At 41.1% G+C, this 15185-nt stretch overlaps 1 protein-coding gene across 1 annotated transcript in view; it reads right to left on the minus strand.

Annotated features, from left to right (window-relative positions):
- Positions 1–15185, minus strand: part of SMPX (small muscle protein X-linked) — a 124811-nt gene that overhangs the window by 44927 nt on the left and 64699 nt on the right. The window contains exons 3-6 of the mRNA XM_014847923.3: positions 11030–11096; positions 10410–10601; positions 6873–7047; positions 3278–3334 (exon numbers count right to left, since the gene is read on the minus strand). Coding sequence (XP_014703409.1) covers positions 3278–3316 — 39 coding nt within the window. The 5' untranslated portion in view covers positions 3317–3334; positions 6873–7047; positions 10410–10601; positions 11030–11096. The remainder of the gene's footprint in view (positions 1–3277; positions 3335–6872; positions 7048–10409; positions 10602–11029; positions 11097–15185) is intronic.

Here is a 15185-nt window from a genome sequence, read left to right on the forward strand (position 1 = left end):
CCACTCTTCTTCAATGTCAATGTGAAAGACAACTGTCCATCTTCTTTACCCTCTATACCATCTCCCTACCCATCTGTACCCTCTTTTTCTGGGGTACAGAGGAAATGGAACTTGTTGAAGAGAAACCAAGACCATTCCATGCATTACTTGTATAGTCAGAAGAGCCATCTGTTAAGGAATTTGTGTGCTATAAATCAGGCACTTGTCATACATTATTTTGTTTATTCATTATAACAATCCTATTAAGTAGTCCCCATTTTACAGAAGGGTAAACTAAGGATGAACTAAGTTCATAGAGTGAGTGAGTGGCTGGGCAGAGATTTGCAACTGTTTGGCTCCATGTTGTCTGATGCACACAGGTGCGGTAATTTAACTCCCCAAATACCTGACTGTTAGAAGTATGGTTGACAGTGGCTTAAGTTTGCACAACCCAGCCAAAGTATAGCTCTAAATCATCATTTCTAGAAGTTTGCACTGCAAAATACTATCCTGCAAGACACTCATTAAAAAGGTCCAATATGTTTCGAAAACATTGCATACATCACCACCTTCTTGGAAATATATGATGCTGTCAGCAAGTTATGGACTCTAAGAAATCCTGCAGTAAAGAACCTATTCAACTTTGCTTAACGTAGTGTTTCCCAAACACTTAATCGTGGAACCCTCTAATTAACAACATCTCATAAAACTAGCATTTCAAGAGGCATACTTGGGAAACTGTTGAACTAGATGATGATGATGATTGATGATAACGGCTAAAACATAGTAAGCAATTACGAGCCAGGCACTGGCCTAAGCATTTACATGTATTAATTCATTTAACCCACAAAGCAATCCTATGAGATAGGGACTGTTATTAATTCTCCACTTGACAGATGAGGAAACTGAGGCACAAAGAGGCTAAATGACTTGTCCAAAGTCATAGAACTGGAGTCCTGGAGACCATGAGCTCCTCAAACATAGGGATCAGGTATCAATTCATCTTTGCACAGCCTACACTTAGCATGGTGCCTGGCACAAAGTATGCGCCCAGGAAATGACAGTTGAACTGAATTGGAGATAAGATCCTAACAAAAAGGAGAAGCAACCAGAGTGTGTTGAATAGAACATTAAAGATCTTTAAGTGGTATTTAGACAACAAAGGCACTCCCTCATCAGTCGAGGTTTCTATTTGTTCTAGACATGACTGTACCCTAAATAATATTCCTAAAATAAACCATATAAAACCGTGTATACCATATAAAAATGGAAGACTGTAACCTTTTTCATCTTTTATTTAATGGAACCTACTTCAGATTAATGCAGAGATGATAGGAAAATATCAGATAATGTAGATCCTATTTAGCCACAAGAAATAACATTTCATTTGAAGGTGCATTAAATTAGGCTTTTTGTGTGGCATAAAATTTATTGAAAGAGGCAATACCACACCCATAAGGAACCACCGCATTGCCTTTGTTGGTAGACTGGATGGATTTTTTTTTAATGCAGTATAATAACAGCTATTGAGAATAGTCAATAGCAGCTTTTAAAATATTACAGACCTAAAAATACATCAAGGTCAAAATTAGTAGATAAAATACTGGTGAATTTTCAGTGTAGACTTGAGGGAGGCCAGGAAGCGCTAAGGGAGAAAAATCAACACACTTTCAGCTTTAAAAGGAAGAGAAACAAAGGCAGCCCAGGAGAAGACTATGTTTTTGTGTCCTGCAAAATGAAAAGGAACATTTGTATTTAGCACTTCAGGAGCTTCAAATGCAATGGTTAAATGGTATTATTTCTCACGACTTTAACATAAAACATTCCTGAATGATAATTATTATAATAACGGTTGACACTTAATGTGGGCTTACTATGCTGTTCTAAGCATCCTGAACATGTAACCCTAGGAGGTGAGTACTGTAACTATACCCATTTTACAGATGTGGAAATGGAGGAAGAGAGGTCAAGTAGGTAAAGCAGTTTTCCCATGATCCCACACCAGTGCAAGATGGATTTAAGGATTCAAACCTCAGCAATCTGGCTTCAGAGCCCATGCTACTAACCCCTATGCACACTGGGTGAAAGAGAAGGTTCGAAAGCTCAAGGATGCCCACAGGTCTGGGAGGCAAAATAAAATCCACTACCAACATCAGGGGATGTCAGAGACTCCCTAGGTGGACACGAGAGGGCCAAACGTGGCAACGTGGAGTTGGATCCTTGCCAAATGCGTAGGCCCTTCCTTGGTGGTTTTTTCTAGGACAGGTTTCCAGAGGTTGTTAAACATCTTGCCACTTAAGAACCCCATCCTTTGGAGGCTATGCATTAGTCATGACAGGTAAAGACCTGTCCCGCCACTCCCCTCCACGTGTGCTAGGATTTCCAACTCCACAACCTGGCCACACGCATGCCCTGCCAAGATATGGTCAACTGCTTGTGAATGCATTTGTGCTGTGATGGTGCATCAGACCCAAAATATTCAGGAACTGCTGCATGCTTTGCAGTATTCAGAAAAGTCCAAGAAAAAAAGTTTAAAAGTTCCTTTGGAGAAAGCACAGATGGCTCCATGTTGACAGAAAGGAAAGATGGAATTTTACAATACAGCATTGTGCCCAGAGTCCCAGGGCAGGAGCCATTTGAGAATTCAACACAGAACCCATAAGAGAAATAATAAATTAAGTACTGAGTAAAAACAAATCTTGAAAGTTATTTTAATAATTGTATTCATGTTCCAAAATGCCTGCTTCCCCCTCCCCTTTTTGTAGATGACACTTAAGTCAGTTGAAACCACCAAAGAATTTGTTTTCTGGGAGGGCACGAGGAGATGGGATAGCATATGGACTTCAAAAGATAAAAACCCAGCCTTGGGAAGAACATTTGACAAGAAAAGGATATCACTTAAAGAAAGATGTATTTTAAACAGATGTGTCAACAAACTCAACTTGAGATAAGAATAAAAATTGAATTTTTAAATTCTCTATCAATGAGCACATCAAAAACATACACATCAAAAAACGTACACACTACATTTTTGTGGAAGATTGTTTAATTCTCATTCATAAACTTTGACTGTCTTACAATTCAGCACAATTAAACAAGAATAGCTTCTCCTTTCTCAGTTGTACCTTACCAGCCTTGGATCCTTTCTCAATTGTACTTTAGGAGTCTTATAGACAGAAAACTTGTGTTTTTTTTGAAGCTTATCATCAGGGGTGAACAATCACAAAAAGTCTGATTTATTAAGCAAACAGGCCAGAAGTCGCAGAGCTGATGTTAAAACACAAATATGCCTACTTACCTGGATGGCTCTGACATTGGAAACTGGCTGTTTCGACATATTCACGCAGTCTTATCCCTGAAAAAACAAATAAGAAACTGTTAGAGGTGGCAGCATTCAGATTCTCGGTCTTGATAAATTAGAACTTAACTCACGATTCAACTGGGCAGTCACCCTTCTCACTGGCCATCTATTCTTTCAGTCTCAGTTTCCGAGGTTACTCAGAGACTCTCCTTCCTAATGCCTCAGGGAGAGGGAACACTAGAGCTCCAGGATAAATCATTCAGGAGGAGAAATGCTGAGATGCCTCGCCCCTGATGCTAATGATAGGCAATCAGAAACTTGAAAGGCGCTATCATCTCCTTCCCTGCCCTCCTGCCCCCCTGCCAAGAGCAGCAAAGCAAAGAGGCTGTGGGAATAAAACACCTTTGTTTGGGGCCTTGGAAGCTCTCCACTTGAAATGGAACTTCTGATCTGAATTAGTTGTTGCCTGGGCTGCGCATGAGTCCCTTGGGAGCGCCTCCTCTCAGTTGAACACCAGAGAGAAATGGCCTGTACCACGTTCTTACTACTGCGATGCTCTCCGCGCGCTGTGCACGTGTCTGTTTCCCCCAGCGCCCTGAGAGATGCTGGGAGGACGTGTGCCACCCCTCCTCGCTCTGTGTGTCAGAACCTAGGCTCTGTAAACACAGGCAGCCGGCAAGCCTCACCTATCTTCTTTTTTCTTAATGAAACAGTCTCAGAAGGCAAATAGGACTTACGTGACCATGTCAGATCCCCAAAATGTAGCAGTGATTCCTTCCCAAAGGACTTGTGCTTTCTTTCAGCTTGTGAGACCTGACTTAGAGCATGGTGACTAGTGGTCGAGGTGTACCGGGACAGGGGCAGCAGGCACTGCCCGGGCTCTGGCCTGTTATCCCGGGGATGAGTGGTGTTAGAGGTTGGTCTATGAAATGTCACCAGGACCAACTGAAAAACTTAAAAACTCAGTGAAATGGAAACATGCTGCTTTTTTTAACCCAGATTATAAAATGGGTTGACTGACTTTCCTCTAGCGATTGGTGTAAGTGTGTGTGCTACCTGGTGAGTAAACGTAAATGGACAGAGAGCAGTGTCGACATTCACCACAAGTCCTGCATAACCTGCGCTAAGTCACTCAACGTCTCTTGGCCCATTTCCTCTTCCTTAAATTTTACCTGCTTCACAGGTTGTGGTAAGAATCAAAATGACATAATGTTCCTGAAAATGCCTCGTGAACTATAAAACGAGATGCAAACGTTTCTTGTTTTGTTGCCGTTGCTAGGGAGTCCGATCACTGTACTGATCTGCAGCTTTAAACAATCACATAATTTTTAAAAATCTTTATAATTAGTATATCCAAATATATAGTCTTTGGAATCACATACATAAAAACAATGGAATTCTGTTTTAAAGTTCCACCTGAATGTTTTAGTAACATATAGATATGGCCTCCATGCTATAAAGGTCTAGATAGAATTATTTTCAATATGGTTAAAAAATTAAAAAGCAACAACAAATTGAACAATCAGGCATGCATTCTGATCTATAACATGTTTCAAATAGCTTGCCAGTTTCCCTGCAATGTCAAAGAGTCAATGAAGGATTTTTAATTTTTGAATCTAGGACACAGCTCAATTTCAAAAGGAAAAGCTTGGTAGTTTAATTTTTAATGTTTCTGTTCCTCAAAAGCTATTAGAAGTCATGCAAAGCAATAATTCTCACAGGACCTTAAATATCTCAGCATATAGTATTCTCTGTGCATGTACAGCTAAAGAGTAACAAATATCACTCGGCAACTTTTAAAAATTTATTGTACATCAATTTGAAACTTGGAAATTAGGAATTCATGTTATAACAATAACAGGTTGAAATATTTTTTAAAACCAGGCAATGAATGATTGTGTTATTTATACTGTGTTGATTTTTTTTTTTACAAATTAGGCTGATTTTGTTTTTTCACTGAACTAATGGATTGCTTTGTTTTTTGTGGACCTCTGATCCTAACGGATGGCTACACCTTGGGCCTTGTCTCCTGTATAGCTTTGGTATAAACTCCTTTGCATTCGAATGCCTCCTGAACATATATGTCAATCTGCGATAGAGACATCTCTAGAAAGTTGGTCAGATCCCCGCTCTTATTCCTTGCGTACAGGCTAGATAACATTTGTGTAAGTCAGTTCTGCAGACGTTCCTGCTGTCCTCATTATTCGAAGAGAAATCAGGGCAATGTACACTGATGAATAAAAATAGACAGTGTTCCCTGGCTGTTTCCCTAGCCCTGCCTTCACCTCCATTAGGGATGCAGACTGTAGAATGCACCTTCCCTCTTTATCTGCATGTCTTGTGCTGGGACCGAAAAAAGAAAGCTATGCCTTAGATGCTCAACTCCACTCACATCGGGGCCACAGCTTTTCATGCAAAGAGGTGCTCTTTAAAGCACTCTCTTACTGTGTCTCCTGGTTCTGGCCAAAACTTGGAATAATGGAAAGTTTGACAAGACATATATTGACTTTTACAAAGCCTATACTATAATGGCAAGTCTTGCCGGCTTACCACAGCGGAGTTTTCCTAGCAGCTGTGCAGGTCAGTGGGGACCTTTAATGGTCTGTACGCTGAGTCATGTATGCTATACCTCCGCTGGCTTTTGACTGGGCAGCACCTAAGATCTGACTTCTAAATAAGACTCTTTCGCTTACTAAAAATTTGTCAACATTAATATCCCTAATTTAAGAAGAAGGGATTCAGAGGGAAATAGATCAATATTTGGAGACGGGGGCTTTGTTTGTTCTTTTTAAAGTTCAATTAAATGGCTAAAGCTCAGTCTCAAAGGGAATTATCTTCTGTCCTGCAGCTAAAAATAATTCCTGAGAAGGGTGTAGAAAGATGTTCAGCTGTCTGAACTAACTCCTTGTTGACTCTGCCTGAAATATGCCAGAGGGAAGAGGCGCTCGGCTTTGTCATGTACCAGAACCTGGTGCCGACAGAGAAAGACACGGGAATGCTGCCCTCTACCCTGCTGGGTGCGGGGAAAACTGTGACCAAAGCGGGGCTTTCGACAGGATGGTTCTGCAGTACTAATCGATCTATACGTTACTAGAACTTTATCATTGAGGCCAAGCCTTGCGCTTAGGGAGAGAAGAAAAGCATTTTAAACTTGTACTGTGTAACAACTCTGGAAATCGGATTTAAGTAAACCTAAGAGCTAGCATTATAGCTTTTCTCTGTCCCAAATTCCCCTGATTATTTCTAGGCTTACAACCTGAATCAGTCTGCAGCTGACCGACTGTAACCCTGGCCATAAGAATCAAAATGACATCATGTTCAGGGTCACAATCATCATATCTGGACTGTGGAAATTTTGTTAAGGTCCCTATCAAAGAGAACTACTTCTAGTTCAATATTCTTTCAACACCGCCCCCCACACACACACACAATTTATAAAACAGAAGTAGCAACACCACAAATAAACAGTGAATTTACAAGGAAGCTACACCCACTGGTTACAAGCCTACAAAGTTCCAAATAGCCACTTCAAGTTAGGTATCAAAGAAATCTTCAGAAATCCCAGTTGCTCGAGCTGGGTCCTCCTGCTTACCTGCTTTATGTATTTGTTTACTGCCTAAGGAAAGTCCCAGGCAGCCAGGTGTGAGAATACAAGGCTCCTCAGAAAGTGGAAAGGATGCCCGGTGTCCTCTGAGCTGCGATCTCAATTCCGATGCTTTTCATGTGGCTGAAATAGCTCAAGTACTCGAACTGCTCCTGGCTCGGGGCTGGAGGGGAACTCAGTTTAAGGCGAAGTGTTAAAGAGAATTCCTGTCATAGCTCACAGTTGTTCTTCCTAAATATAGAGTTTGATACAAGCCATACGCTGGCTGCCTCCGAAAGGCTTGACCGTGCTGAAAGCAGGGCTCAAATGTCAGCCGGAAGGTGGCTACGGAATCTTACTGCCCTCCTAATCTTCCAGAAAATGCTGGCTGCATTTTCTCACAAATTCTGAGGGGGCACAGTGAAGTTTGAAAAGTAGGAAAAGTTTCTATCTTTAGCTTTATCACCTGGAGGCCAGAAGATGAGGAGTATTTGATAAAAATTGAGGGGGGTGGCATGGCACAGAGCTTCTCAATGGGGACACTGACATCAAATAGTGTTTGAGTCCTAGCTTGGTCACTCAGGAGCTGTGAAAGTGATTTCATAATCGTTACTCAATAAATGCTCACCAAATGATGACAATTATAATATTACATCGAACTATAAGACATCACCCTTTTTGTAGGTCAAAAATGGTCGCAGATCAACCAACTCGTGTGGTTCCAGGGCCCAGAGTCCTTGCTCTCTCTGCTCGACTGCCTCTACTGGTGGCAATGACTTTGACCCCAGAGCACAGGAGACAACAAAACAAAACAAAACAAAGAGGAAATATCTATTTTAAGTATGACAGAGACCAGGACGAGGTACAAGGCAAAACACTTTTGTAAACAGAACACTGCTGAATCCTAAGGTACATGCTCATTATATTTGCTTTGTTTGGGTTTTTTGTTTGTTTTTCTTGTGCTCATTATTTTTAACACTACTTTTAATTTTTTTTATTTACTTCTCCAGTCTCTGAAATTATCTTTACATAGAACTTCCCTTCAATAGGAGGATTAAACAGGGTGGACACACTTATAATTCATCCCCTGGATGAAAGTGACCCCATGTCTGAGATCCTGATGGCACGGTCAGCTGCTGAACTGTCATCAGCAACCATCCCCTACCAGTCTTCTCGTTACGTGAGGAAAAGAAGCTCCGATTCATATGAGCTCCTAAAGTCAAATTTCTATTCCCTGCAGCTGAATGCATTCCATACAAAAGCAACTGGCTTGTTTTTATGTCAGTAAAAAGAAAACCAACTTTCCAGTAGTTTAGGAGGTCAGCAGATAACCATGGTTCATCTCAGTTTGAGGTTCACCATTCAATTCTATTCATGTGCTGTTCAAAAGAACTATGTCTTTAAAATTCAGCTTAGACATCACACTTTGAGATCACATGGCACCAAAAGTGAGTTATTTATACACTAGGGAAAAGAATAGAGTGAGCACCTTAGTATTTCCCCAGGTGTTTGACTACTCGTATATGTTCAGAGCCCTTCACCAGACAAAAGATGGCATCACTTCATGGATGAACAACAACAATGAGCCATTTTTGACACCCTGCCCCACAGTCAGCCCATAAATTTTGCCCCAGTCTTTTTGCCCCAGTCTTTTTGCCCCCATGAGCCCTCAGCAGCATATGTCAAGGAAGTACTCCTGACAGCAATGCCTTGTACAGAGGGCTGGCCCAAGATAGGCATGACTGACTCTGTGAGAAGAACTGAAGTGTGCTGCATAACCAGGACTCCTTTGGTTTCCAGTGACAGAAACCCAAAGTGAACTAGTTTAGGCCAAGAAGGGGTGTGGCAGACCGCGTTGATGCCTGTCTCAATATGGCCTCTGCCCACCAGAGTTCTGCAGCTGTCAACAGTTCTCAGTACAGTCAGCTTTGCACCTCAGAAGCCTGAATCTCTCTGCTTCTCTGCACTGGGGCTCTCTCCATCTCCAAGGCACGTTGCCTGGGTGTGCTGCATGCATGACCCATAAGTGCCAGGGAACAGGCACCCCTAGGGACAAACCTCAGCTAATGGGGATGGAAGTCGGTGATAAATGCCCCCATCCTCCCTGTCCTCTGGTGGAATGATTTTGAGATGTGGTCTACAGTTTCCCAGAGGTCCCCAGCAGGATTGGGCCCCAGTTGCCCACAGCAGAAATCTGCTCATTATTATACCCTTATTGGCTTTCCCCTTTCCCTGTCTCACTTCCCCACTCCTTCACTTATGTTCTCTGGGATCATCACCCAAATAGACCACCTGCAACCAAGTCCTTGTCTCAGTGCCCATATTTGAAGCAACCCAAACCAGGACAAAGGGGTTCATTGGGAAAATTTCATATCATGGCAGGAAAGGCAGAGGTGCAGGTGGGCCTCAGAAATAAGCAGAACCAAGAACTCAGACCTCACTAGAGATTGCCAAATCTATTTCCCCAATTCCAGTTTTAAAAATCCCTGGCTTCTGATTGCCCCAGCCTGCATTAATCACCCAACCCTTGGCCAGGGACAAGGTCACCTAGCATGGAGGAGGACATTGGGGTACATACTTGTGGATGATCCTTCCCAGAGAGTGGAGTTCTTGTGAGCTGAGCATCCCTCCCAACTGGAGTCTCCCAAAAGCACCAAGAAGCCAAGTGCTTTTCCTTGACCTCCTGCCACAGCCCCCTGAAATTTCTACTAGTTATCACTTCATCAGTTTAGGGCCCCCATATAACAGAGGAAGCGCTGGGCACACACCAACACATAACCAGACTGGTGGGTAACAATTAACTGGGCCTGAGGTGATGGGCACAAGATGAGTCCATTTCTTATTAGAAGGATTGAAATGAGGGGGGAAGGAAAAAGAAACAAAGAGCCTTTAAGTATGGGAAATGGAGAGCTAGACAGTGCTGCTTTGAGGGGGTAGCTTGAGTCCTTTGGGAATACTTCGGTGGAGACCATGAAAGAGGGGCAGGGTTGACTATTCACTTAGTCATTTGTACCTGCATGCCTTCATAATTCCTCCACTGTAGTCAAACAGCAAGAGGATATCTAATAACACCTTATGTCTATATAGCCCTTGTTGAGTTGCAAAGCATTTTCACTTGTATTATTTTATTTAGTCGTCCCCAAAACTCTGTGGGTTAAGTGGTATTATTCCTATTGTATAAATCAGTAAGTGAAGGCTCAGAGTGTTAATTTAGAACCAGTGATCCCCAGCTTATGACTCTCATATTTAGCGCTCTCTCCTGTTATACTGCCATGACCTCAAGGAAGCACACTCACATGCATGCCCCCACATAAGCACCCTACATATGGTATCAGTTAGGATGCATTTGGTTGCAAGTAACAGAATATCTGACTAGCAGTGGCTCAATCAATAAAGTCATTGACCATCTCACAAACCTAGAAACCTGAAGGGAGTTAGTTCCAGATTGGTTCAGAAATTTTATGAAGCCAAAAAGACCCAGGTAATTTCCAGTACTTCTACTCTGCCATTCTCAACAAGTCAGCTTTTCATCCCCATGCTTCTTACCTCATGTTCCCAAGATGGCTGCCACAGCTCCAAGAATCATGATTTCCCACTAGCATCCAAACAATAAGGAACAGCAGTGATGGTGGGAAAAGGGCCTTTCCTCTTCTCAGGGAGGAAACTCTCCCAGAAGTCCCAGCAGACTTCCCCTTACCTCTTGTTGGCTGGAAGTGGGTCTCACGGCTGCAAAGGAGGCTGAGAAAATAAATAAGTGGCAGAGGGCAAATAGAGATGAAATGATTAGCTGAGATCAAACATCCCACATAAAATCAGGATGCTCTTAGCAATGAAGAAGAAACAGAATGGCAGTTATGTAGACAAGATGTGTAGACACACATACGGAGCTTTATAGTGGAAAATGTGCCTTCACACACATAATCTCATTTAATCCCCACCACTATGAAGCAGATGTTGTTATTTATCACCATTTTATAAATGAGAAAACACACTGAAAAGGTAAAACCACATGCCTAAGAAGTGTCTGAGTCAAAACTCTAATCTAGAGCTTCAGGCTCCGAATTCAGTGGGTTTCCCCTTGTCCCTCTACAGGCAAGCCAACAGGGAGAGCCAGGTGCACGTACCATTGCCCCATCCCTGAATGCTCTCGTGGATAAGATTCTTACCATGTGCCCCAAACTGCAGTTTTCTTTCTGGTTCCTCTTCACTCAGTCTACTTTATCCTAGGTCTGCCTACAGTTTGGGCAAAGAGTAAATTATAGTATGAAAAATTTTAAATGAATTAATAGATGACTTTTTGTACCATTATGTGTAAACATGTAAACGCCCCAAAACTTTACAAGCTGACAGATAGAAGAAAAATTAACAAATGAAAAATGGTTCACTAGGAAGAAAGAATTATGGAAAAGGAAACTAGCTATGATCAATGAAAACATTTTATTCTCCTATAACATTTACTTCTATGTTAAATTTTAATTTTTGGCACCATGACTATGAACAAATCAACGCTCGTTTTTAATCCAGAAGAGCAGGTGACAAGGTTTGTCTCCTGGGGCGTCTGCTACGTGATGGGTTCCTTCCTTCCCCTGACAGATGCTGGCATCTTTAAAAAGACGAGTGCCAGTGTGGCCTGTCCGGCCCACCTTGCCCCCACCTCACCCACAGTCTCACTTGGCCAATCTAGGCCTCCAGCTTTGACAGAAAATAATTCAAAATTTTCATAACATCTATCACAGTAGTACCAAAATTTCATAAGGTATAGGTGATTTTATCTTAAAAGGACAATCGGTCGATAACAATTAAAATATATCGCAATATTGGTGAAACTGGACTAATGCGATAGATGGTTTCTGACTGTGGAGTTGGTTGCAGTTCTCCATAATAACAGCAGCAGGTGACAGCACTACCCAGCCTCCCAGGACCAGTAGCTTTCAGTGACAAGAAAGTTAGAGAGAGTGCTGACTTTACTAAATTTACTACCAAAGGAAATACAAGTGATTAAAATGTGGTCAACTGAATGATAGGGACAAAGGATAATTTTTATCCTTTGTTTTTTATCAATATTGTCATTGCTTCCTGTTTTTTTCTCCCCCACGCCCACACTATGCACCAGAGTACTACAATATTGTCGCCTTGAATCAATTATTGATTGCAATGACCCCTTTGTAGTAGGCAAGATGCACATTTGGCATTTGGGATTATAACAGATAAAATGCAAGGACATGAAAGTGTCTGCCATTTCTGTCGTCAAGGCTTGTATGATGCTACAGATAATTTCTGGAAAGATCACTGCCACTAAGGCATGTTGCCCAATCATTGTACAACCAGATGGTTTATTTTTACGTGTCCTAGGCTTCTAAACTGAGGTTGTAGCTAAATAATAATGACTCAAATGCCTCCTGGGCTCCACTAGTTTGTGGCCCCTATATGAGTCACTTCAAAGGCGTGTCCACAAGTGTGTGGCTCATTATCCCCCCCAGGAGCCATATGGCAGGATTTCCACTCTTCTACCTTCTCACATCTCACTGAGTGGCCCCAAAGAAAGGCCTATGTTACACAGGATCCACAGCACTGCCTGTGTTCCAAACTTCTTGCTGCTGCTCTCACCACACGTCTCAGAGTCCCCAAGTTCTGCTGTCCCCCCAGGCTAAACACGCAGGCACTCCCACCTGCCCTTGTCCCCAGTGTCTCCAGAGGCACTTCTCTCATTGTGACTGCAGAGAATGGCTTGCTATGGCCTCTGGATCCCAGCTTCTTGCTTATTCTCTGGCATTTGAGCAGTTACCTTCCCCATCTTTGTGACTGACTCACTGCTTTTTTTATTAAGATAAAATTTACATACCATAAAATTCATCCTTTTAAAGTGTACAATTCAATGGTTTTTAGTTGTGCACAAAGTTGTGCATCGATCGCCACTGTCTAATTCCAGAACATTTTCATCACCCCCAAAAGAATCCGTGTACCCATTAGCAGTCACTCCCCATTTCCCCCTCCCCCCAGCCCCTGGCAACTACTTCTCTGCATTCTGTCTCTATGGATTTCCCTATTCTGGATATTTCAGTTAAATGGAATCATACAATATGGGGCCTTTTGTGTTTGGTTTCTTTCACTTAGCATACTGTTTTCAAGGCTCATCCACATTGTAGCATGTATCGGTACTTCATTCCTTTTTATTGCTGAATGATATTCCATTGTATGGATATGCCACATTCTGTTTATCCATTCATCAGTTGATAGACATTCAAGTTGTATCTGCTTTTTGGCTATTATGAATAATGCTGCCATGAACATTTGTGTACAAATTTTTGTATGAACGTGTGTTTTCAATTCTCTTGGGGGTAAATACCTAGAAGTGGAATTTCTGAGTCATATGGTACTTCTGTTTAAACTTTTGAGGAACTTACAGATTCTTTTCCAAAACAACTGCACTATTTTACATTCCTGCTAGGAGTGTATAAGGAGTATGATTTCCCACATCCTTGCCAATACTTGTTATTGTCCATCTTTTTTAGTATAGCCATCTGGCAGGCATGAGGTAGTATCTCATTGTGGTTTTCATTTACATTTCTCTGATGACTAATGATGTTGAGCATCTTTTCATATGCTTATTGGCCATTTGTATGCCTTCTCTGAAGAACTGTCTATTCAGATCATTTGCTCACTTCTAAAACGGGCTATTTGTCTTTTTTATTGTTGAGTTGTAAACATTCTTCACATATTCTGGATACAAGACCCTTATCAGATATATGATTTGCAAATATTTTCTCCCATTCTGTGAGTTTTCTTTTCACTTTCTTGATGGTATCCTTTGAAACACAAAAGTTTTTAACTTTTTAATTTTAATAACTAAATAAATTTATTTTTTCTTTGGTTGCTTGTGCTTTTGGTGTTATACATAAGAAACCACTTCCTAATCCAAGGTCATAAAGAACTGCACCTATCTTTTTCCCCTAAGAGTTTTATAGGTTTAGCTCTTACATTTAGGTCTCTGACCCATTTTGAGTTAATTTTTCTATATTATCTGAGGTAGGGATACAACTTCATTCTTTTACATGTGGATATATAGTTGTCCTAGCACCATTTGTTTAAAAGGCTATTATTTCCCTCATTGAACTGTCTTGACACTCTTGTGGAAAATCAACTCATCATAAATGTAAGTATTTATTTGTAAACTCTCAAGTCAATTCTATTGCTCTATATGTCTATACTTACACCAGTAACATACTGTCTTGATTACTGGAGCTTTGCAGTAAGTTGTGAAATCAGGAAGTGTGAGTCCTCCAAATTTATTCTTCTTTTTCAAGATTGTTTTGGTTATTCCAGGTCTCTTGCATCTCCATATGAATTTTAGGATCAGTTTATCAATTTTTGCAAAAAAAAATACAGCTGGGATTTTGATAGGGTTTGTACTGAATCTACAGATTGATTTGGGGAGTATTGCCATCTTAACAATATTAAGTCTTCTAACACATAAACATGGGATGTCTTTCCATTTATTTAGGTCTCCTTTAATTTATTTCAATGATGTTCCTAATTTTCAGTATACAAGTCTTGCACTTTTTTTGTTAAATTTATTTTTAAGTATTTTCTTCTTTTTGACACTACTGTCAGTGGAATTATTTTCTTAATTCCATTTTTAGATTGTTTATTGTTAGTGTATAGAACTACAATTGACTTTTGCATATTGATCTTGTATTCTAACACATTGCTGAATTCATTTATTAGTTCCAATATTTTCTTTGTGGATTCCTTAAGATTTTTTTTATATAGGAGCATGTCACCTGTGACTAAAGATAGTTTTACTTCCTCCTTTCCAATATGGAAGCCTTTTTTTTTTGCCTAATTGCCCTACGGCCCCATTCTACTTGACCACAGGAGGTTCGTCTTTTGTCAGGTTCCCTTTCCCAAGTATTTCTCAGAATTCTCAAGAACATTAAAGCTCTCATGTTCTAGAAATCCAGCCCAGTGGCCACCTGCCTCCCTACTAATGTCCTGGCTCCATACCATTGCTCCTACTGGCTTGAACCCTGCTTCTCCCAAACTACCATTCTCCCCTGTCTCAGATGTAAATTCAGTCCCTTCATTCCCAAGAGCACAACTCAGACTAGATTACCATATTCAGTAAAAAGGTATTAAAGATTTGGGATAACAAGATATTGAAAAAGTGTAAAACAGGAGTGATATCAGCATCCTGGCAGAGTGAACTTTCCTGGGACTCTCTCCCCTCCAACATATGACAAAAAGGGGCATCCATACTCCAACAAAGGACACCCTAACACAACACAAAATCATTGGAGAGACACACAGCCACATGACGGAGGG

This window comes from Equus asinus, chromosome X (assembly GCF_041296235.1).
Source record: "Equus asinus isolate D_3611 breed Donkey chromosome X, EquAss-T2T_v2, whole genome shotgun sequence".
NCBI lineage: Eukaryota > Metazoa > Chordata > Mammalia > Perissodactyla > Equidae > Equus > Equus asinus.